General features: G+C 19.5%; 11 protein-coding genes across 11 annotated transcripts; all 11 read right to left on the bottom strand.

The window, feature by feature from the left end:
- Positions 1-71: 71 nt before the first annotated feature.
- On the bottom strand, positions 72-1,360 carry SRAE_2000290710 (Astacin-like metalloendopeptidase; the record flags this gene model as incomplete). The annotated part of the gene is made up of 2 exons (XM_024654037.1): positions 72-1,262; positions 1,304-1,360. The coding sequence occupies 2 exons, from the start codon at positions 1,358-1,360 to the stop codon at positions 72-74; spliced, it is 1,248 nt and encodes a 415-aa protein (XP_024510880.1).
- An 876-nt stretch (positions 1,361-2,236) lies between these two features.
- Positions 2,237-3,520, bottom strand: SRAE_2000290700 (Astacin-like metalloendopeptidase; the record flags this gene model as incomplete). The annotated part of the gene is made up of 2 exons (XM_024654036.1): positions 2,237-3,424; positions 3,464-3,520. 2 exons carry the CDS (start codon positions 3,518-3,520, stop codon positions 2,237-2,239), a joined length of 1,245 nt encoding a protein of 414 aa, XP_024507449.1.
- Positions 3,521-4,277: 757 nt separating this feature from the next.
- Positions 4,278-5,618, bottom strand: SRAE_2000290600 (Astacin-like metalloendopeptidase; the record flags this gene model as incomplete). Its single annotated transcript, XM_024654035.1, has 2 exons — positions 4,278-5,489; positions 5,529-5,618. The coding sequence occupies 2 exons, from the start codon at positions 5,616-5,618 to the stop codon at positions 4,278-4,280; spliced, it is 1,302 nt and encodes a 433-aa protein (XP_024507448.1).
- A 1,732-nt stretch (positions 5,619-7,350) lies between these two features.
- On the bottom strand, positions 7,351-8,645 carry SRAE_2000290510 (Astacin-like metalloendopeptidase; the record flags this gene model as incomplete). Its single annotated transcript, XM_024654034.1, has 2 exons — positions 7,351-8,547; positions 8,589-8,645. The coding sequence occupies 2 exons, from the start codon at positions 8,643-8,645 to the stop codon at positions 7,351-7,353; spliced, it is 1,254 nt and encodes a 417-aa protein (XP_024510879.1).
- A 1,056-nt stretch (positions 8,646-9,701) lies between these two features.
- Positions 9,702-10,990, bottom strand: SRAE_2000290500 (Astacin-like metalloendopeptidase; the record flags this gene model as incomplete). The annotated part of the gene is made up of 2 exons (XM_024654033.1): positions 9,702-10,892; positions 10,934-10,990. 2 exons carry the CDS (start codon positions 10,988-10,990, stop codon positions 9,702-9,704), a joined length of 1,248 nt encoding a protein of 415 aa, XP_024507447.1.
- Positions 10,991-12,933: 1,943 nt separating this feature from the next.
- On the bottom strand, positions 12,934-14,225 carry SRAE_2000290400 (Astacin-like metalloendopeptidase; the record flags this gene model as incomplete). Its single annotated transcript, XM_024654032.1, has 2 exons — positions 12,934-14,127; positions 14,169-14,225. The coding sequence occupies 2 exons, from the start codon at positions 14,223-14,225 to the stop codon at positions 12,934-12,936; spliced, it is 1,251 nt and encodes a 416-aa protein (XP_024507446.1).
- Positions 14,226-15,108: 883 nt separating this feature from the next.
- On the bottom strand, positions 15,109-16,400 carry SRAE_2000290300 (Astacin-like metalloendopeptidase; the record flags this gene model as incomplete). The annotated part of the gene is made up of 2 exons (XM_024654031.1): positions 15,109-16,302; positions 16,344-16,400. The coding sequence occupies 2 exons, from the start codon at positions 16,398-16,400 to the stop codon at positions 15,109-15,111; spliced, it is 1,251 nt and encodes a 416-aa protein (XP_024507445.1).
- A 1,521-nt stretch (positions 16,401-17,921) lies between these two features.
- Positions 17,922-18,386, bottom strand: SRAE_2000290200 (Astacin-like metalloendopeptidase; the record flags this gene model as incomplete). Its single annotated transcript, XM_024654027.1, has 1 exon — positions 17,922-18,386. The coding sequence occupies one exon, from the start codon at positions 18,384-18,386 to the stop codon at positions 17,922-17,924; it is 465 nt and encodes a 154-aa protein (XP_024507444.1).
- A 1,184-nt stretch (positions 18,387-19,570) lies between these two features.
- Positions 19,571-20,877, bottom strand: SRAE_2000290110 (Astacin-like metalloendopeptidase; the record flags this gene model as incomplete). The annotated part of the gene is made up of 2 exons (XM_024654026.1): positions 19,571-20,782; positions 20,821-20,877. The coding sequence occupies 2 exons, from the start codon at positions 20,875-20,877 to the stop codon at positions 19,571-19,573; spliced, it is 1,269 nt and encodes a 422-aa protein (XP_024510878.1).
- Positions 20,878-22,478: 1,601 nt separating this feature from the next.
- On the bottom strand, positions 22,479-23,773 carry SRAE_2000290100 (Astacin-like metalloendopeptidase; the record flags this gene model as incomplete). Its single annotated transcript, XM_024654025.1, has 2 exons — positions 22,479-23,675; positions 23,717-23,773. 2 exons carry the CDS (start codon positions 23,771-23,773, stop codon positions 22,479-22,481), a joined length of 1,254 nt encoding a protein of 417 aa, XP_024507443.1.
- A 467-nt stretch (positions 23,774-24,240) lies between these two features.
- SRAE_2000290010 (Astacin-like metalloendopeptidase) lies at positions 24,241-25,202 on the bottom strand (the record flags this gene model as incomplete). The annotated part of the gene is made up of 2 exons (XM_024654024.1): positions 24,241-25,104; positions 25,146-25,202. The coding sequence occupies 2 exons, from the start codon at positions 25,200-25,202 to the stop codon at positions 24,241-24,243; spliced, it is 921 nt and encodes a 306-aa protein (XP_024510877.1).
- Between the last annotated feature and the right edge of the window lie 84 nt (positions 25,203-25,286).

Genomic DNA, 25,286 nt, shown 5'->3' with positions numbered 1-25,286 from the left:
AATTTGTTATGCTTAAAATTTTTAATCAGAAAATTTTTATTCTATTTTGAAAATGCTTTAGCTATTTTTGTTTAAGGAATCTCTTTGTAATAGAAATAAACATAGCTTCTAGGATCAATGCTTTTGTATTGTAAAATCATATAGCTATCTTGTGATTTAATAATTTTAGGAAACCTGTGGTAACAAAATCTTGCACCTGATACAGATTTATCCATCCAATATTTTACTTCAAATGACCTATTAATTGGACATGTTAAATAATGCTTAGGTTCCATACTTATTTTTAAAATTACAAGTTGTATTTTTTTTTGACTTTTTGATTTTAAATGATAAATACAATACTTTTTTCCAGTTATTTTGTAATATACAGGTTTATCTTTAGCTATCATTCTTGGTGACCCACACAATGCTAATGATTTTGTATATTTTTTACATGTATCACCTTCATACCCTTGAATACAAATACATTTTTTACAATTTTTAGGATCTTGATATCCAAAATTTTTACATATAATTCGTTCCCTACATTTTGCTATACAATAATACAAATTTACATTTTTTGCATCATTAAAATTAAAAAAATCTTCTTGCCCTACGGTATTTTCATAAAAATGATCTCTTGGAGTTAATGTTCTACCTCCATTTTTACTATAATAAAACATTCCAAAATGCATTAAAGATCCATAATCATACGAGAAACATAAATGTTCAATTTCAGGACCTAAATATTTATGAAAATATTGTTTATCAGCTTCAGCAATATTTTGTTTATATACTTTAATAAAAAGATTTCTATCAACTCGATTATGTTCATAAATTACTCCTAATGTACGTAATATTAAACGTAATACTCCTCCAACCGTATTACATTCTTTTCCAATATATATATTTTGCCAATCTTTATCAACAATTTTTCCTAAATGAGCAAAACATTTATTTGACTCAATAAAATTTATTCCAGTTTGAGAACGATAAAGAAATTGTCGATATTTTATTTTTAAACATGTAAATTTATTAATTGCATTTATTGCATTTATAATCACTGCGGAATGTAATTTAAAGTCAATATTATAAATTATTGGTGAAGTCCATTTATATAGTGATTTTATTATGTCTCTTTTTTTTCTTTTATTTGTTGATAAATTATCCATTATTTCATTACCATATTTAAAATTATTTATTTCTTCTATTGATCTTTTTACATTTCTATTTTCTATAATTTTTTCATTAGAAGTAAAGTTAGTAGAACTGATTATATAAGGCTAAATTTATATTTTATATTATTAATTTATCCTTAACTTACAGATACACATAATATATAAATTACTGGACATAGAAAAAATTTTTTAAAATATATCATTACTAAAAAGTAGATTTTTTCAACTGATATATAATTTTCATATTTTTTATATAAATTTTTCTTATTGTAAATAATTTTTAAATTTTTTATTATTTTAGATATTAAATATAACTTTAATTTTTTAACAACTGATATTTTAGGTTAAATATTAAAATATTTTATATACATTAAAATAAAATTTTATTATCATTTTAAACAAAAAAATGTTTAATACATTCAAATTTTGATATTACTTTGTTTGAAGAAATATTTATTTTATACACATATTTAGTGTTAAAAATATATATTTAATAAAGTATGTTACTTAAAAAAATTTTACAATAATGAAATATAAATAAAAAAAATTAAATATTGATGTATAAAAAAATTTTATTGTTTAAATTTCGAATATTTTAAACTTTAAAATTTTTTTTATTATTTTTTCAGAAACAGTTTGTAAATACATTAATTTCAAAAGAAAATATTAACATTTTTGTAAAATTACTTTATATAAAATACTTTTTACTTTTTATAAAAAATATTATAGTATGATGATTATTAAATAACATATTAAAAATAAATACAAATAAATTGGAAAAAATTGGAAATATACTATAAGTACATTATATAAACAATAATTAAATCGCTATAAAGGTTAATAATGTGATTTTAAAATTTTTTTGTTCAAGTGCATAATAAATAACTTATAGAACTTTTACCATGCAAAATAGATTTATAACATTTTTTAAAAAAATATAAAAATTTAATTAATAAACTAGTATTAAGTTTATGTTTGTAAATTTTTATCGTCATATCTTTTAAACTTGTTATTCTTGGAAAATTTTGTAAACAAAAAAAAATTTACTTACAATTCAAATTTGTAATGTTACATTTTGTTTAGAATGTCTCTATAAAATACATTTGAGCATAGCTAGTATCACAAAAACTATTATAATGTATAATAGCATAATTATCATGTGATTTTATAATTTTGGGAAACTTTTGATGACAAAATCTTGCGCCCATTACACTTTTATCTTTCCAATATTTTATTTCCAGCGAATTGCTTTCTGAACACTTAAAAGAATATAAAGGTTTTATTTTAATTTTTAAAATAACGATTTTAATTTTTTTTAATCCATTTGTCTTTAAATGATACATACAATTTTTTTTTCCATAAAACTTGAAAAATGTAGGTTGCTTACGAACCGTCCATAAACTTGTACCACATCCTAGTAGTTTTTTGTAACGTTCACATTTAAAACCTTCAAATGAATCAGGACATATACATTTATAACAATCATTAGGATCTTGATATCCATGATTTGAACATGTAATATTTATTTTACATTTATTAGCACAATAATGAAAATTTAAAGTTTTTATATCATTAAAAGTTAGTTCTTCCTGTTGTCCTACGGTACTTTCATAAAGATGATCTTTAGGCATCAATGTATAATCTCTATTTTTACTACCATCAAGGGTACCAAAATGCATTAAAGAACCATATTCATAAGGTAAAAATAATTGATTAATATTGGCTTGTAGTAATATTTGAAAATCTTCCACATTACCTGCAGCAATATTTTCAGGAAATACTTTTATAAATGTATCTCTATCAATCCGACAATGTTGATATATAATTCCTAATGTACGTAAAACCATACGTATTATTCCTCCAAAATTATGACATTCATTTCCAATACCTATTTCTTGCCAACCTTTTTCAAATTTTCTTCCTAAGTAAGCACGACAATTGAATGAAGTGACAAATTTGATACCCGAAATATGATTTGTTGAAGAAGTTACATACACAAAATTAAGACATGTTAATTTTTTTAAATAATTTATTGCTTTTCTTATTAACCATAATTTCAATGCGTAACCAATTTGGTAGTAAATTGGTGAAGTCCATTTATATTGTAAAATTATCATGTCTCTTTTTTTTCTATTATTTATAGATATCTCATCAATTTTTTCATTATAATATTTTAAATTATTTATTTCTTCTATTGATCTTTTAACATTTTCTTTTTTTATATATTCTTCTTTTGAACTAAAATTAGTTGAACTAATTATACAAGGCTAAAATTTTTTTATGTTATAAATTTATCATAAACTTACAAATATATATAGTATGTAAATTACTGAATGTAGAATAAATTTTTTTAAATTAATCATGTTTAGAAAAAGGACTTTTTTCAATAAATGGATGATTTTAACTGATTTTATATATACACCTTTTTATTGTAAACAAATTTTAAATGTTCTATTATTTTGGATTTTAAAAAAATTTATTTTTAATCAATAAAAATTTTAATTAAAATATTGTTACAATATATAATTTAAAACAAAAATTACAAGTTTAAACTTTGTTTAAAATAAATTAATGTTTATATATATTAAAATTTAAAAAGTAATTCGTTTGAATAAATATTAATGCTATATAATTGTTTAGTTTTGAAAATATCGGTTAGAAAAAAAATTTAATATTTATGACAAATATGATAACTGTGATATAAAAATACAAAATCTACATATTAAATTATAAAAAATGTTATTTTTCTACTTTTAGTATTTTACATTTACATATTTTCTATTTTTTTTTATCAAGAACCAATTGTTAAAAGTTTTATTTTAAAAGAAATATAAGTATTTTTGTATAATACTTTACTCTTTTTATTAATTTCTAAATTTTATAACTTTGGTATAAATTTTATTACTTTTTTTTAATATTAAAAAATGACACATTTAAAGTAAATTTTTTATCTGTACATAAAATACAATTTTTTTTAGAATATATCAATTTTAAATATACTTTGCAATAATTTAATAAAATAAAAATAAACAAGTTGGTATTATAATTTAATTTTTTAAGCATTATTTTAAACTGTTTTTTATTTAAAATTTTTGTGAATAAAAATTTGAATTTTTATTACTATTCTCTATGTATGTTTATTTGAGACGCTTCTTTAAAATATAAATAAACATAGCTTCTAGCATCTTTACTTCTATAATATAAAATAACATGATTAGACTGTGATTTTATAATTTTAGAATACTTTTGGAAACAAAATCTCGCACCTGATACAGATTTATCCAACCAAAATTTTATTTCTAGTGATCTATGAATTGAGCAAGTAGTTGTATACGTAGGTTCCATTCTCATTTTTAAAATTACAATTTTAATTTGTCTATTTCTAGTTGATCTTATGTGATAAATACATTTTTTTTTTCCAACCAACTTAAAAAATATAGGTTTTTCTTTTGCATACAGTTCTTTCGGCCCACACCATGGTGCTGATCTTGTCAATTTTTCACAATGTATACCTTCAAACCCATCAATACATATACATTTATAACAATTATTAGGATCTTGATATCCATAATTGTAACATGGGATTCTGATTCGACATTCTTTAGAACAATAATGCATATTTAAAGTTTTTACATCATTAAACGTAAGCGATTCTTGTTGTCCTACGGTATATTTATAATGAAGATCTTTTGGTGTTAAAGTTTTCATTTTATTTTTACTTCCAGTAAACATTCCAAAATGCATAAAAGATCCATATTCATAAGGTAAATGTAATTGTTTAATTTTGGCTTGTGGTAATATTTGAAAATCTTCTTTGCTACTTTGAGCAATATTTTCTTCATATACTTTAATAAAAAAATTTCTATCCAACCTACAATGTTCATATATTATTCCTAATGTACGTATTATTAAACGTAATACTCCTACAACCGTATTACATTCTTTTCCAACATATATAATTTGCCAGCCTTTATCAACAATTTTTCCTAATGAGGCATAACATTTGCGTGATCGAAGGAATCGGATACCTGTTGGAATTCGAAATAAGTTGTTTGGCTTTGCAAATTTTAAGCATGTGTGTTCTTCAAGAATACTTATTGCTTGTTTTATAATCCTATAATTTATACGACTATCCGAATAGTAGAATATTGGTGAAGTCCAGTTATAATGTGATTTTATTATGTCTCTTTTTTTTCTATTATTTGTAGATATCTCATCAATTTTTTCATTATCATATTTAAAATTATTTATTTCTTCTATTGATCTTTTTATATTTCCTTTTTCTATATAATCATCATTTGAACTAAAATTAGTTGAATTAATCATATAAGGCTAAAATTTTTTTATGTTACAAATTTATCATTAACTTACAAATATATATAGCATGTAAATTACTGAATGTAGAAATAATTTTTTTAAATTAATCATGTTTAGAAAAAGGACTTTTTCAAAAAAATGCATGATTTTCACTAATTTTATATATACTCTTTTTTATTGTAAATATATGTTTTAATTTCCATTATTTTGGATTCTAAATAAAATTCAATTATTTAACAACAAATAATTTAATTTAAATATTATAATAATATATATTTTAAAAAAATATAATGTTTATATATTTAAATTTTAATAGTGATTTCTTTTAATAAATGTTAATGTTATATAAAATTTTTGATGTTGAAAATATCTGTTAGAATAAATTGCTGTATTCTTAAGAAAATATAATATCTATGAAATAAAAAAAAATTTACATATAAACTTACAAAAATTATTGCTTTCTTTGTTTTCGTGTGTTGCATTTGGATAACCTTTTTTTTATGAAAAACTGCTTATTAATAGTTATATTTAAAAAAATATATGAGTATTATTACAAAAGTATTTCACTTTTTGAAACTCATGTTGAAAAAATCAATTTTTAAAAATCAAATTTTTTTCAAAAATAATTTTGATATTGGTTTTGCTAATGTAGCTTTTATTTGATAAAAGATAGAATATAAAATTTGACACTATTTGTTATTCAAAAAAATTTATAATAAAAAAAACAACTTTGCAAAATTTTTTTTTAATTAGTGATCATATTACTATAAATTTATATAATTTATCATACGATTTTAAGCTTAATAATTTTTAATTTTTTATAAATATGATATTTTTTGTTTAACTAACTTATTTTAATAAAATTTGAAATATTTAGACAATTAGATAGTAAACAAAAAATAGATAATTAGTCATTGAAAAATTAAATTTATCAATATACCAATAAATTATGGAATTTTTGATTTGAAAATTTGTAATGCCAATAGAATATTGACATTAGATTAAATAGAACAAGGCGGAGAAGAAGGAACAGAATAGAAAAGAAAAGTATAAAAGGAAAAGACTGGAGAGAATAAAACCAGTCTATTCTCTTACCAATACAGATGAAGAACATATAATAATATGCCGTGGAAGACATTATTCTAACATTAATTATTATTTTATTTGTATTGTTCCTTACTTTTTTAAAAAGAAAGATTATTCTAATATATATATTGTTATTAAATTATTCCTTCGCCAACCTTGGGTTTTGTACAAGCTAAATCGTTCCGTAATCGGGGTAAAACAATGAGAGCCATTAGAAATTATAAGTTTTCAATTTAATTTTTTTACTATTGTATTAGTTATCACTTTTAACTATTTTTATTTTTTTTAAATGATTTTTGATACTTTTTTTTTTATAAATCATCATTATAACATAAGACATTTAAAATGGTCAAAACTTATTAATTGTAGTACATAATAATATACTTACGAATATATATATATATACACTATATACTTAATATTATTTTTCTATATGTATATATATTTAATCCTACCAACGTAATCGGAAAAAGAATTTGTAAAATGTTTTCAAAAATGCTAAAATAATATTTATTTATGTTTTAAGAACAACAAAAAGTAAATTTAAAAGAAAAAATTAAGTGTTAGAAAGAAATATTTTTTTTTATAGTTTAATATATCAAAATATTTTTGTTCAATAAGAAAATTTTATTCTATTATTTTACAAATAAATTAATGTTTATTTTAACGTTTAAAAATTTAAATAAAAAATAAACAAAGTACTATAAATTTGTTAATTTTTTATATTATTAACTTTTGTAGCTAGAAATTTTATTTATTTATATTTCAAATTAATAAGATCTACTTATGTTCAATGAGAGCTTTTAAAATACATATGAACAAAACTTCTAGGATCATAACTTTTATATTGTATAATAACATAATTATCATGTGATTTAATAAATTTAGGAAACTTCTGGTGGCAAAACCTTGCACCTGTTAAAGATTTGTTTCTAAGAAATTTAATTTCAAGTGTATCACTTGATGAACACATCATTGAAAATGAAGTATCCATTCTAACTTTTAAAAGAACAATTTTAATTTTGTGAAAGTTATTTGCTTTTAAATGATATACACAATGTTTCACTCCAGTTATATTCCAAAATAAAGGCTTATTGGTTACTAAAAACACACTCTTGGAACAAAATGGTCGTGTTTTTGCAGTTTTTTCACATGAAACACCTGCATATCCTTCAATACACAAACATTGATTACAATTATTTGGATTCTGATATCCATAATTTTCGCATATGATTCGATTTCTACACACATCAGAACAAAAATGCATATTTAAAGTTCTTATATCGTTAAAAGTAATCATATCATGTTGTCCCATAGTATTTTCATATAAACGATTAAATGTAACTAATGTTTTACCTCCATTTCTACTATAATTATACATTCCGAAATGCATTATGGATCCATATTCATAAGGCAAAAATTTATCATTAAATACACTTTTTCTGAATAATTCAAAATGTTTTTTAGCAAATGGCAGAATATTTTCTTCAACAACTTGTACAAAATAATTTCTATCAACCCGATTATGTTCATAAATTACTCCCAATGTACGTAATATCAATTGTAAAATTTCTCCTTCATTATAACATTCTCGTGCAATTTCTATTCTTTGCCAATTCCTATCAGTTTCTCTTCCTAAGTGACTATGACAACGAGTTGATGAAACAAATAGAATACCTGACACACAACCATATAAGCTTTTTGCTTCTCTAAATCTTAAACATGTTGTAGTTTCTAAAACATTTATTACTTTTTTTATCTTAGAATGTCCTAAAGGAAAAGAAACATAATAATCTATAAATGAATCCCATCTAAATTTTCCTAACTTTATTTTTATATTTCTTTTTTTTCTATTATTTATTGATAAATCATCCATTATTTCATTATCATATTTAAAATTAATTATTTTTTCTATTGATCTTTTAACATTTCCCTTTTCTAAATACTCATCATTTAAACTAAAATAGGCTGAAGTAATTATATAAGGCTAAATTTTTTTTTTATGTTATCAATTTATCATTAACTTACAAATATATATAGTATATAAAATGCTGAATATAAAAAGAATTTTTCTAAATTAATCATTTTTAGAAAATAAACTTTTTCAAAAAATGCATGATTTTGACTGATTTTATATAAATTTTTTTTCTACAAAAATTTTATGCTAAATTATTAGTGATATTTTATTATTTGTACTTTTAAAAAATATTTTTAACAAAAACTAAATAGAATTTTAATTTTTTTAAACATTATTTTAATTTATATAGTATCAAATTAAAATGTAATCTTCAACATTTTTTAATTATAGCAATGTTTAAGTATATTAAAATAATCATATTGATTCGTTTGATCAAATATTAACTTTATGATTTAATTGTTTTTATTTAAATATCCATTAAAGTGTAGTAATTTAAGATAAATATGAGAGTCGTAAAATATAAATAAAAAATACTTTAAATTTAGAAATTTATTTAAAGATTCATAAAAGAGTATAATTTTTTACATTTTTAGTTTTTTAGATGCTAAATCTTTTTTATCATATTTAAAAATTTCATGTTAATAACTTCTTTTTTAAAGTTGTGTTTAACTTTTTGTATAATTACTTTATGTTTTAAGATTCATTTAAAAATCTAATTTTTGTTAATCAAAGTTTTTTGTTAACTATGTATTTTGATGTTGAATCACATTGTTTATTTATCAATTTGCGTTTTTTTGAAAAATTAAAAATTAATTTAATTACTTTCTTTGAAAATTAAAAAAAAATATTACTATTATAAAGTAACACATTGAAAATCAACAAAAAAAATTATTATAATATTTCAAGATTAATAAAATTATTAAAAAAAAAGTTATTTATGTTAATGCACGTTTAATTATTTATGGAAATATCTATAAACAGAATTAATTTTTGATAATTTTTACTAAATATTTGTTTATTAGATGCTAACATTAACTGGTATTATTTTTTTTAATGTATCAATTTTTACTTACTTTGTAAAATTTGAATAAAAAATAATAATTAAATAAATATAAAATTATTTCTTGAATATTTTTATAATAATATAGTTTCAATTTGTTATGCTTAAAATTTTTAATCAGAAAATTTTTATTCTATTTTGATAATGCTTTAGCTATTTTTATTTAAGGAATCTCTTTATAATAGAAGTAAACATAGCTTCTAGGATCAATGCTTTTGTATTGTAAAATTATATAATTATCGTGTGATTTAATAACTTTAGGGAACTTCTGGTAGCAAAATCTTGCACCTGATACAGATTTATCCATCCAATATTTTACTTCAAATGACCTATTTATTGGACATATTAAATAATGCTTAGGTTCCATACTTATTTTTAAAATTACAAGTTGTATTTTTTTTTTACTTCTTGATTTTAAATGATAAATACAATACTTTTTTCCAGTTATTCTGTAATATTCAGGTTTATCTTTAGCTATCATTATTTCTGATCCACACATTTCTAATGATTTTGTATATTTTTTACATGTATCACCTTCATACCCTTGAATACAAATACATTTTTTACAATTTTTAGGATCTTGATATCCAAAATTTTTACATATAATTCGTTCCCTACATTTTGCTATACAATAATACAAATTTACATTTTTTGCATCATTAAAATTAAAAAAATCTTCTTGCCCTACGGTATTTTCATAAAAATGATCTCTTGGAGTTAATGTTCTACCTCCATTTTTACTATAATAAAACATTCCAAAATGCATTAAAGATCCATAATCATACGAGAAACATAAATGTTCAATTTCAGGACCTAAATATTTATGAAAATATTGTTTATCAGCTTCAGCAATATTTTGTTTATATACTTTAATAAAAAGATTTCTATCAACTCGATTATGTTCATAAATTACTCCTAATGTACGTAATATTAAACGTAATACTCCTCCAACCGTATTACATTCTTTTCCAATATATATATTTTGCCAATCTTTATCAACAATTTTTCCTAAATGAGCAAAACATTTATTTGACTCAATAAAATTTATTCCAGTTTGAGAACGATAAAGAAATTGTCGATATTTTATTTTTAAACATGTAAATTTATTAATTGCATTTATTGCATTTATAATCACTGCGGAATGTAATTTAAAGTCAATATTATAAATTATTGGTGAAGTCCATTTATATAGTGATTTTATTATGTCTCTTTTTTTTCTTTTATTTGTTGATAAATTATCCATTATTTCATTACCATATTTAAAATTATTTATTTCTTCTATTGATCTTTTTACATTTCTATTTTCTATAATTTTTTCATTAGAAGTAAAGTTAGTAGAACTGATTATATAAGGCTAAATTTATATTTTATATTATTAATTTATCCTTAACTTACAGATACACATAATATATAAATTACTGGACATAGAAAAAATTTTTTAAAATATATCATTACTAAAAAGTAGATTTTTTCAACTGATATATAATTTTCATATTTTTTATATAAATTTTTCTTATTGTAAATAATTTTTAAATTTTTTATTATTTTAGATATTAAATATAACTTTAATTTTTTAACAACTGATATTTTAGGTTAAATATTAAAATATTTTATATACATTAAAATAAAATTTTATTATCATTTTAAACAAAAAAATGTTTAATACATTCAAATTTTGATATTACTTTGTTTGAAGAAATATTTATTTTATACACATATTTAGTGTTAAAAATATATATTTAATAAAGTATGTTACTTAAAAAAATTTTACAATAATGAAATATAAATAAAAAAAATTAAATATTGATGTATAAAAAAATTTTATTGTTTAAATTTCGAATATTTTAAACTTTAAAATTTTNTATTCATAAGGTAAAAATATTTGAAAATCTTCTTTGTTACTTTGAGCAATATTTTCTTCATATACTTTAATAAAAAAATTTCTATTTATCCTACAATGTTCATATATTATTCCTAATGAACGTATTATTCCCAAAGTATTTTCACATTCTTTTCCAACATATATCATTAGCCTGCCTTTATCAACAATTTTTCCTAAAGAGGCTAAACATTTAATTGACCGAAGAAATCGGATGCTTGTTGGAATTTAAAATAAGTTTTTTGGATTTGAAAATTTTAAGCATGTGTATTCTTCAAGAAGATTTAATGCTTTTTTTACAGTATTAAAATTTAAACGATAATTCACATAGTAAAATATTGGTAAAATCCATTTATATTGAAAAACAGACATGTCTCTTTTTTAACTAATATTTTTTGATAAAATATCTATTTTTCCATTATCATATTTTTAATAATATTTTTTTCTATTGAACTTTTTTCATTTCTTTTTTCAATAATCTTTTCATTAGAACTAAAGTTAGTTGAACTAATTATATAAGACTAAATTAATATTTTATATTATCAATTTATCATCAACTCACAAATACGCATAATATGTTAATTACTGAATATAGGAAAAAATATATCATTACTAAAAAGTAGATTTTTTCAACTGATATATGACTTTCACATTTTTTATATAAATTTTTCTTATTGTAAATACATTTTTAACTTTTTATATTTTTTTAGATGTTAAACAAAACTTTAATTTTTTAACGATAAAAATATTAGGTTGAATATCAATGTATTTTATATACATAAAAAATAAAATTTAAAATTTTAATATCAATTAAAAAAAAAATTTTAATATATTCAAATTTTGATAATACTTTGTTTGAGGAAATATTTATTTTATACACAAATTTAGTGTTAAAATATATATTTAACAAAGTATGTAACTTAAAATAAATTTGATAATCATAAAATATATATTAAAAAAATTTAAATATAGAAGTGTAAAAAATATTATTAATTAAATTTCTAATATTTCAAACTTTAAAACTTTTTTTATTATTTTCTCAGAAACAGTTTGTAAACACATTAATTTTAAAAAAAAATATTAGCATTTTTGTAAAATTACTTTATATAAAATACTTTTTACTATTTATAAAAAATATTATAGTATGATGATTATTAAATAACATATTTAAAATAAAAACAAATAAATTGGAAAAAATTGGAAATATACCGCAAGTACATTATGTAAACAATAATAATATGATTATCAAGATAAACAATATGATTTTATAATTTATTTATTTAAGTGCATAATAAATAACTTATAGAACATTTGTTATAAAAATAGATTCCTAATATTTTTTTTAAAAAAAATATAAATATTTACTTTAATTTATAAAAATTAAATTAATAAATTAGTATTGAATTTCTGTTTGTAAATTTTTATCATCATATATTTTAAAATTGATATTTTTGCAAAATTTTGTAAACAAAAAAATAATTCACTTACAATTCAAATTTGTAATGTTACATTTTGTTTAGAAAGTCTCTTTAAAATACATTTGAACATAGCTATAATCACAAAAACTATTATAATGTATAATAGCATAATTATCATGTGATTTTATAATTTTAGAAAATCTTTGATGACAAAATCTTGCACCCATTACACTTTTGTCTTTCCAATATTTTACTTCAAGTGAATTATATCTTGAACATGTTAAAGAATATGAAGGTTTCATTTTAATTTTTAAAATAGTGATTTTAATTTTTTTAAATCTTCTTGCTTTCAAATGGTAAATACAATTTTTTTTTCCCTCAAACTTTAAAAATGTAGGTTGTTTACGAACATGCCATAAACTTGTACCACATCCACGAATTGGTTGGTAATGTTGACATCTAGTACCTATAAACCCATCAATACATATACATTGATAACAATTATTAGGATCTTGATATCCATGATTTTTACATATTATTTTAAAGTTACATATATTGGAACAATAATACATATTTAATGTTTTGATATCATTGAAAGTAAGTTCTTCTTCTTGCCCAACGGTATTTTCATAAAGATGATCTTTTAGAGATATTGTTTTATTTCCATTTTTACTATAATCAAACATTCCAAAATGCATTAAAGATCCATATTCATAAGGTAAATAAAAATTGTTAATTGCAGTATCTTTTGATATTTTAAAATATGCTTCATCAGTTACTTTCATATTTTTTTGATTTATTCTTACATAAAAATCTCGATCAATTCGATTATGTTCATAAATTACTCCTAATGTACGTAATACTAAACGTAACATTCCTGTAGTAGGATTACATTTTTTTCCAATACCTATATTTTGCCAACCTATTTCAAATATTCTTCCTAATGGACTATAACAATCATTAGAAGAAATAAACTGAATACCATATGTGGAAGAACGTGAATAATGAACATAACGGAATCTTATACATGTTGATATTTCAATAGTTTTTAGTTTACTTTTTATTATCCAACGATCTAATGGAATAGCGACAGTAAAGTATATTGGTAAAGTCCATTTAAATTTTCTTGGTTTTATTTTTATATTTCTTTTTTGTCTGTCATGTGAAAATAAATTATCCATTATTTCATTATCATATTTAAAATCATTTATATCTTCTATTGATCTTTTTGCATTTCTTTTTTCTATAATCTTTTCATTAGAAGTAAAGTTAGTTGAACAGATTATATAAGGCTAAATTATCTTTTTATTTTATAAATTTATTATTAACTTACAGATACACATAATATGTAAATTAATGAATATAGAAAAAAATTTTTCAAATTTGTCATTACCAAAAAAAAAAATGATTTTTGCAACAAATGTATAACTTTTACGATTTTTATATAAATTTTTCTAGTTGTAAATACATTTTTAAATTTTTATATTTTTTTAGATGTTAAACAAAACATTAATTTATTAACAACAAAAATATTAGGTTGAATATCAATGTATTTTATATACATAAAAAATAAAATTAAAAATTTTAATATATTCAAATTTTGATAATGCTTTGTTTGAGGAAATATTTATTTTATACACAAATTTAGTGTTAAAATATATATTTAACAAAGTGTATTACTTAAAAAAATTTTACAATAATGAAATATAAATAAAAAAAATTAAATATTGATGTATAAAAAATTTTATTGTTTAAATTTCCATTATTTTAAACTTTAAAATTTTTTTTATTATTTTCTCAGAAACAGTTTGTAAATACTTAAATTTTGAAAAAAAATTTTAACATTTTTGTAAAATTACTTTATATAAAATACTTTTTACTTTTTATATAAAATATTATAGTATCATAATTATTAAATAACAAATTTAAAATAAAAATAAATAAATTGGAAAAAATTGGAAATATACTATAAGTACATTATATAAACAATAATTAAATCGCTATCAAGGTTAATAATATAATTTTAAAATTTTTTTATTCAAGTGCATGATAAAAATATTATGGAACTTTTACTATACAAAATAGATTTTTGAATTTTTTTTAAAAATATATAAATTTTTAATTTACTTTGTAAAAATTTAATTAATAAATTAGTATTAAATTTATGTTTGTTAATTTTTATCATCATATATTTTAAAATTGTTTTTTTTGCAAAATTTAGTAAACAAAAAAATAATTCACTTACAATTCAAATTTGTAATGTTACATTTTGTTTAGAATGTCTCTTTAAAATACATTTGAACATAGCTATCATCATTTAAACTATTATAATGTATAATGACATAATTATTATGTGATTTTATAATTTTAGGAAATCCTTGGTGACAAAATCTTGCACCCACTACACTTTTATCTTTCCAATATTTTATTTCCAGCGAATTTTTTTCTGAACACTTTAAAGAATATGAAGGTTCCATTTTAATTTTTAAAATAGTTATTTTAATTTTTCTTAATCTATTTGTCTTTAAATGGTAAATACAATTTTGTTTTCCATAAAATTTAAAAAATGTAGGTTGTTTACGAACCCGCCATAAACTTGAACCACATCCACGAATTGGTTGGTAATGTTGACATCTAGTACCTATAAACCCATCAATACATATACATTGATAACAATTATTAGGATCTTGATATCCATGATTTTTACACATTATTTTAAATTTACATATATTGGAACAATAATACATATTTAATGTTTTGATATCATTGAAAGTAAGTACTTCCTGTTGTCCTACGGTATTTTCATAAAGATGATCCTTAAGAGATATTGTTTTGCCTCCATTTTTACTATAATCAAACATTCCAAAATGCATTAAAGATCCATAATCATAAGGTAAATGAAAATTATTAATTGCAGTACTTTTTGATATTTTAAAATTTGTTATATTAGTTAAATGTATATTTTCTTGATTTATTTTTACATAAAAATCTCGATCAATCCGGTTGTGTTCATAAATTACTCCTAATGTACGTAATATTAGACGTAATATTCCTGTAGTAGTATTACATTTTTTTCCAATACTAATATTTTGCCAACTTTTTTCAAATATTCTTCCTATCGGACTATAACAATCATTTGAAGAAATAAACTGAATACCCTGGTTAGAAGAACGTAAGGAATAGACATTATTAAATCTTATACATGTTGATATTTCAACATCTTTTAGTATTCTTTTTATCACCCAATGATTTAAAGGATAAGTGATACAAAAGTGTATTGGTAAAGTCCATTTATGTTTGCTTGGTTTTATTTTTATATTTCTTTTTTGTCTGTCATGTGAAGATATATCATCAATTATTTCATTATCATAGTTAAAACTATTTATTTCTTCTACTGATCTTTTTATATTTATTTTTTCTATAATCTTTTCATTAGAAATAAAGTTAGTTAAACTGATTATAAAAGACTAAATAAATATATTATATTATCAATTTATCATAAACTTACAGATACACATAATATGTAAATAATTGGACATAGAAAAAATTTTTTAAAATATATCATTACTAAAAAGTAGATTTTTTCAACTGATAGATGACTTTCACATTTTTTATATAAAATTTTTATTGCTACTATAACATCATACTAAAATTTTATTCATTGTAAATATATTAAAAAGTTTAATATTTTCGATACTTAATAAAAGTTTACCTTTTTAACAATGGATGAATAAATTAAAATATTATAACAATTTATATATAATAATAATATGTGTAAAATTTTTTATATTATTAAACAAAAACCAGTGTTTAAATTTGTTAAATTTTAAATAAAAATTTGTTTGAAAAAACATTAACATAATATAATAATTTATGACGTTTAAACTATCTATTAAAAAAATAAAATATTTTAAGACAAATATGAAAAACGTGAAAAATAAACATAAAAACTTATTAAATTTTAAAAAATCAATATATAAATATAAATAAATATTATTTATTAAAATTTTTTTATTCTACACTTTATTGTCTTCATTTTTTTTTTGAAAATCTATTTGTCAATAGTTTTTTTTTGGCAAAAAGATACTAATGGTTTTACAAAAACTTTTAATTTTTAGATTTATGTCAGAAATCGACTTATGGTAATGAAAATTTTTTATATATATTTATTATAATGTTTTATTTTATTTTATATTACGTTTTATTATTTTCAAATCTTCAAATTGATTTTAAACATTTTTTCAATAATTAAAAAAATATTATAAAACATAAAATAATCAATTTAAAATAGACAAAAATAAATAAAAAAAACTAAAAATAATCATCAAGTACAATTAAAATTATTCATAAAATTATTTAAAAAAAGTTAGGTATATTTTTATATTGTTGATATTTCCAATAATATCATTTTTCTAAGTGTATTTTTAACTTTATTAATATCATTATATATAAAGAATGGGTTTAAATAGTTTTTTTTTCAATATAGTTATATACTAAATGTTAATTATTAATATAAAAATTTATTAAAATAAATTAACTTTTACTTTATTTTGTAAAAATTAAATTAAAAATTAAAAAGCAAATTGTATTAAAATTTAAATTTTTTTTGCATAGTTTAAAAATGTTTTTCTTGAAATTTTTTTGTAATTAGATATTTAATATATTACTGGTATACTATATTTTTATTCAATTAAGGTATCTCTTTATAATAAAAAAAAACATAGTTTCTAGGATCATTACTTCTATAATGTAAAATAATATAATTATTATGTGATATAATAATTTTAGGGAACTTCTGGTGACAAAATCTTGCACCTGTTAGAGATTTATCTTTCCAATATTTTACTTCAAATGACCTATTCATTTGACATTTTAAAAAAAACTTAGGTTCCATGTTTATTTTTAAAATTACAAGTTGAATTTTTTTTCTATTTATTGATTTTAAATGATAAACACAATACTTATTTCCAGTTATTTTGTGATATGTTGGTTTATCTCTAGCTATCATTTTTTTTTGCCCACATATTATAACTCTTTTTGCCATATATCCACAAGTCGTACTTGCGAATCCATCAATACATATACACTAACCACAATCATTAGGATCTTGATATCCATTATTTTTACATATTAATGTATATTTACATATATTGGAACAATAATAGAAATTTAATGTTTTGATATCATTAAAAGTAAGTACTTCCTGTTGTCCTACGGTATTTTCATAAAGATGATCCTTAGACATCAATGTACAACCTCTATTTGTACTACCAGTTTGCATTCCAAAATGCATTACAGAACCATATTCATAAGGTAAAGATAAATGTATAATTTTAGATTTTGGTAATATTTGAAAATCTTCCATATATTCTACAGCAATATTTTCAGGAAATAATTTTTTAAATGTATCTCTATTAATCCACCAATGTTGATATATAATTCCTAATGTACGTAAAATCATATGTGTTATTCCTCCCAAACATAGACATTCGTTTTCAATAATTAATTCTTGCCAACTTATTTCAAATTGTTTCTTAAGTGAACAAAACATTTGGAAGAACTAACAAATTTGATACCTGAAAATTGATTTTTTAAAGAGGTTACATGCACAAAATTAAAACATGTTAATTTATCTAAAAAATTTATTGCTTTTTTTTATTAACCTAAAATTCAATGTGTAATCGATTTGGTAGTAAATAGACGAAGTCCATTTAAATTGTAATATTATTATGTCTCTTTTTTTTCTATTATTTATTAATAAATCATCAATATTTCTAATATCATATTTAAAATTATTTATTTCTTATATTGATCTTTTTACATTTCTTTTTTCTATAATTTTTTCATTTGGACTAAAATTGGCTGAAGTAATTATAAAAACTAAATAAATATTTTATTTTATCAATTTATCATAAACTTACAATTATATATAGTACATAAAATACTAAATAAAGAAATAACTTTTTTAAATATATCATGTTTAGAAAATGAACTTTTTTAATTAATGTATGATTTTAACTGATTTTATATATACACCTTTTTATTGCAAACAAATTTTAAAAGTTCTATTATTTTGGATTCTAAAAAAAATTTATTTTTAACCAATAAAAATTTTAATTAAAATATTATTGCAATATATAATTTAAAACTAAAATTACAAGTTTAAACTATGTTTAAAATAAATTAATGTTTTTATATTTTAAAATTTAAAAAGTAATTCGTTTGAAAAAATATTAATATTATACAAATGTTTGGTTTTGAAGTTATCTGTTAGAAAAAAAATACAGTATTTATGACAAATATGATAACTATGTTATAAAAATACAAAATCTACATATTTAATTATAAAAATATTATTTTTATACTTTTAGTATGTTACATTTGAATATTTTCTATTTTTTTTATCGAGAACCACTTGTTAATAGTTTTATTTTGAAAAAAATATTAATATTTTTAAAAAATACTTTACTCTTTTTATTATTTTCTAATTTCTATAACTTTGGTATAAATTTTATTACTATTATTTTAATATTAAAAAATAACACATTTAATGAAAATTTTTTATCTGTACATAAAACATAATTTTTTTTAGAATATGTCTATTTTATATATACTTTGCAATAATTTATTAAAATAAAAATAAACAAGTTGGTATTATAATTTAATTTATTTAAGCATTGTTTTAAACTGTTTTTTATTTAAAATTTTTGTGAATAAAAATTTGAATTTTTATTACTATTCTCTATGTATGTTTATTTGAGACGCTTCTTTAAAATAGAGATAAACATAACTTCTATGATCATTACTTCTATAATATAAAATAACATGATTAGACTGTGATTTTATAATTTTAGAATACTTTTGGAAGCAAAATCTCGCACCTGCTACAGATTTATCCAACCAAAATTTTATTTCTAATGATCTATGAATTGAGCACGTTTGCGTATGTGTAGGTTCCATTCTCATTTTTAAAATTACAATTTCAATTTGTCTATTTCTAGTTGATAATATATGATAAAAACATTTTTTTTTTCCTTGTATTCTGAAATATATAGGTCTATCCTTTGCATACAGTTCTTTTGGCCCACACCATGCTGCTGATTTTGCATAACTTTCACAATAAATACCATCAAAACCTTCAATACATATACATTTATCACAATTATTAGGATTTTGATATCCAAAATTGTAACATCGGATACTTTTTTTACATATTTTGGAACAATAATGCATATTTAATGCTTTTACATTATTAAAAGTAAGAAAATCTTGTTGTCCTACGGTATGTTTATAATGGATATCTTTTGGTGTTAATGTTATCATTTTATTTTTACTTCCAGTATACATTCCAAAATGCATTAAAGATCCATATTCATATGGTAAAAATATTTGTTTAATATAGGTTTCTTTAAATATTTGAAAATCTTCTTTGCTACTTTGAGCAATATTTTTTTCATATACTTTAATAAAAAAATTTCTATCCATCCGACAATGTTCATATATTATTCCTAATGAACGTATTATTAAACGTATTATTCCCAAAGTATTTTCACATTCTTTTCCAACATATATCATTAGCCAGCCTTTATCAACAATTTTTCCTAAAGAGGCTGAACATTTGTTTGACGGAAGAAAACGGATGCCTGTTGGAATTTGAAATAAGTTTTTTGGATTTGAAAATTTTAAGCATGTGTATTCTTCAAGAAGATTTAATGCTTTTTTTACAGTATTAAAATTTAAACGATAATTCACATAGTAAAATATTGGTGAAGTCCATTTATATTGTATAATTGTCATATCTCTTTTTTTTCTATTATTTGTAGATATCTCATCAATATTTCTAATATCATATTTAAAATTATTTGTTTCTTCTATTGATCTTTTTATATTTCTTTTTTTTATATACTCATCATTTGAACTAAAATTAGTTGAATAAATTATATAAGGCTAATTTTTTTTATGTTATAAAATTATCATTAACTTACAAATATATATAATATGTAAATTACTAAATATAGAAATAATTTTTTTAAATTAATCATGTTTAGTAAAGGACTTTTTTCAATAATTGCATGATTTTAACTGATTTTATATATACTCCTTTTTTATTGTAAACACATTTTTAAATTTCTGTTATTTTGGATTCTAAATAAAATTCAATTATTTAACAACAAATAATTTTATTTAAATATTATAATAATATATATTTTAAAATAATATAATGTTTATATATTTAAATTTTAATAGTGATTTCTTTTAATAGATGTTAATTTGATGTAAAATTTTAAATGGTGAAAATAACTGTTAGAATAAATTATTGTATTCATATAAAAATATAATATCTATAAAATGAAAAAAAAATTTACATATAAGCTTATAAAAAATATTATTATTTTTAGTTTTCCGTATGTTGTATTTGGATATCCTTTATTTTTTTTTTATTGAAAACTACTTATTTATAGTTATATTTAAAAAAATATATTAGTATTAGTACAAAAGTACTTTACTTTTTGAAACTCATGTCAAAAAACCAATTTTTAAAAATCAAATGTTTTTCCAAAACATATATTTTGATGTTATATTAAGTAAAACTAATTTTCATATTAGTTTCGCTAATTTTGCCTTCTTTAAATATGGATAGAATAAAAAAAAACAGATAATATTTATTGCACAAAAAAATTTATAATAAAAAAACCAACTTTGTAAAATTTTTTTTTCAATTAGTGGTCATATTATTATAAATTTATATAATTTATAATACGATTTTAAGCTTACTTATTTTTAATTTTTTTATAAATATGATAATTCTTGCTTAACTCACTTATTCTAGTATAATTTGAAATATTTTGGCAATTATATTGTAATCAAAAAATAAAGAAAATAAATAATTAGTTATTGAAAAACTTTTTTCTCAAATGTAACAAAAAAACTATGAAATTTTGATTTGAAATTTATAAGCTTCGAATTTAAATTTTTACTATTGTATTAGTTATCACTTTTTACTATTTTTATTCTTTTTAAAAAAATTTTCAATAATTTATTTATAAATTATAATTATAAACATAAGACATTTTAAACAGACAAAAGTTATGAACAAACAACTAGAAACTAACTACATAAAATACTTAAATTTTTATTATCAATAATGATAAAGTTAAAAAAAAAGTTATTAATTTTTGTACATATTAATATTCTTATGAATATATATATATATATAAATATATATATATATACAGTATATAATTTTATATTATTTTTCTATATGTTTTTATATTTAATTCTACCACCGTAATCGAAAAAAGGATTTGTAAAATGTTTCCAAAAAGCTAAAATAATATTTTTTTATGTTTTAAGAACAAAAAAAGTAAATTTTAAAAAAAATTAAGTGTTAGAAAGAAATATTTTCTTTTTTTTATAGTTTAATGTATCAAAATATTTTTGTTCAATAAGAAAATTTTATTCTATTATTTTAAAAATAAATTAACGTTTATTTTAACGTTTAAAAATTTAACTAAAAAAAATACAAAGTACTATAAATTTGTTAATTTTTTCCTTCAAAAATTTTTAAATAGTTTTTCTTAATAACTTTTGTGGCTAAAAAGTTTATTTATTTTTTTTTCAAATTAATAAGATCTACTTGTGTTTAATGTGAGCTTTTTAAATACATGTGAACATAACTTTTAGGATTATAACTGTTATATTGTATAATAACATAATTATTTTGTGATTTAATAAATTTAGGAAACTTCTGGTGGCAAAACCTTGCACCTGCTAAAGCTTTGTCTCTCAAAAATTTTATTTCAAGTGTATTACCAATTGAACACGTTGTTGGATATGAAAAATCTATTCTAACTTTTAAAAGAATAATTTTAATTTTGTGAAAGTTACTTGTTCTTACATGATATATACAATGTTTCCTTCCAGTTATATTCCAAAATAAAGGTGTATTTGTTACTAATAACTCACTCCTTGTACAATGTGGTTTTGTTTTTATATATCTTTCACATGTAACACCTCCATATCCTTCAATACATATACATTGATTACAATTGTTTGGATTCTGATATCCAAAATTATGGCATATAATTGGATTTTTACATACTTCAGAACAAAAATTCAAATTTAAAGTTCTTACATCGTTAAAAGTCAACATATCAGTTTGTCCTATAGTATTTTCATATAAACGATCTTTTGAAATTAATGTTTTACCACCATTTTTACTATAGTTATACATTCCAAAATGCATTAAAGATCCATATTCATAAGGAATAAAACCATGAGTAAATTCATGTTTATTGTATATTTGAAAATATTTTTTAGCAAATGATGGAATATTTTCTTCAAATATTTTTACATAATAATTTCTATCAACTCGACAATGTTCATAAATTACTCCTAATGCACGTAATATCATTCGTAAAATTTTTCCTTCATTAAAATATTCTTTTACAATTTCTATTTTTTGCCAATTGTTTGCAGTTTGTTTTCCTAAGTGACTATCATAAAAACTTGAAGCAAAAAATCGAAAACCTGACGTACAACTATGTATGCTTTTTGCTTCTTTAAATCTTAAACATGTTGCAGTTTCTATAATCTTTAAAACTTTTTTTATCTGATATGTATTTAAAGGAAAATAAACATAAAAATCTATTAATGTAGTCCATCTATATTTTCCCATTTTTATTTTTATACTTCTTTTTTTTCTATTATTTATTGATAAATTATCTATTATTTCATTATCATATTTAAAATTATTTATTTCTTCTATTGATCTTTTTACATTTCTTTTTTCTATAATTTTTTCATTAGAAGTAAAGTTAGTTGAACTAATTATATAAGGCTAAATTTATATTTTATATTATTAATTTGTCATTAACTTACAAATATATATAGTATATAAAATATCGAATATAAAAATACAATTTTTATATTAATCATTTTTAGAAAATGGACTTTTTCAAAAAATGCATGATTTTGACTGATTTTATATAAATTTTTTTATTTCTACAAAAATTTTATGCTAAATTTTTAATTATATTTTATTATTTGTTCTTTTAAAAATTATTTTTAACAAAAACTAAATAGAATTTTAATTTTTTTAAACATTTTTAATTTATATAGTATCAAATTAAAATGTAATCTTCAACATTTTTTAATTATAGCAATGTTTAAGTATATTAAAATAATCATATTGATTCGTTTGATCAAATATTAACTTTATGATTTAATTGTTTTTATTTAAATATCCATTAAAGTGTAGTAATTTAAGATAAATATGAGAGTCGTAAAATATAAATAAAAAATACTTTAAATTTAGAAATTTATTTAAAGATTCATAAAAGAGTATAATTTTTTACATTTTTAGTTTTTTAGATGCTAAATCTTTTTTATCATATTTAAAAATTTCATGTTAATAACTTCTTTTTTAAAGTTGTGTTTAACTTTTTGTANTTAAAAAATGTAGGTTGTTTACGAACCGTCCATACAATCGTACCACATCCACGAAATGTTTTGTAACGTTCACATTGAAAACCTTCAAATGAATTAGGACATTTACATCTATCACAATGATTAGGATCTTGATATCCATGATTTTTACATATTATTTTATTTTTACATATATTAGAACAATAATGCAAATTTAATGTTTTTATATCATTAAAAGTAAGTTCTTCCTGTTGTCCTACGGTATTTTCATAAAGACGATCCTTTAGAGATATTGTTTTACCTCCATTTTTACTATAATCATACATTCCAAAATGCATTAAAGATCCATATTCATAAGGTAAATAAAAATTGTTAATTGGAGTAGTTCTTGATTTTTTAAAATTTGTTAAATCAGTTAAATGCATATTTTCTGGATGTACTTTTACATAAAAATTTCGATCGATCCGATTATGTTCATAAATTACTCCTAGTGCACGCAATATTAGACGTAATATTCCTGTAGTAGTTTTACATTCCTTTCCAATATGTATATTTTGCCAACCTTTTTCAAACATTCTTCCTAATGGACTATAACAATCATTTGAAGAAATAAAATGAATACCATATGTAGAAGAACGCAATTTATACACACTATTAAATCTTATACATGTTGATACTTCAACAATTTTTAGTATTCTTTTTATCAGATAACGATCTAAACGAGTGTGAATACCAAAGTTTATTGGTAAAGTCCATTGACGTTTGCTTGGTTTTATTTTTATATTTCTTTTTTCTATAATCTTTTCATTGGATCTAAAGTTAGTTGAACTGATTATATAAGACTTAATTAATATTTTATATTATCAATTTATTATTAACTTACAGATACACATAATATGTAAATTATTGAATATAGAAAAAATTTTTTTAAATTTGTCATAACAAAAAAAAAATGATTTTTTCAACTAATGTATCTTTTTCATTGTTTTTATATAAATTTTTTTATTGTAAATACATTTTAAAT

The sequence above is a fragment of the Strongyloides ratti genome, assembly GCF_001040885.1.
Source record: "Strongyloides ratti genome assembly S_ratti_ED321, chromosome : 2".
Classification (NCBI taxonomy): domain Eukaryota; kingdom Metazoa; phylum Nematoda; class Chromadorea; order Rhabditida; family Strongyloididae; genus Strongyloides; species Strongyloides ratti.
This window is presented reverse-complemented; position numbering and strand designations above follow the sequence as displayed.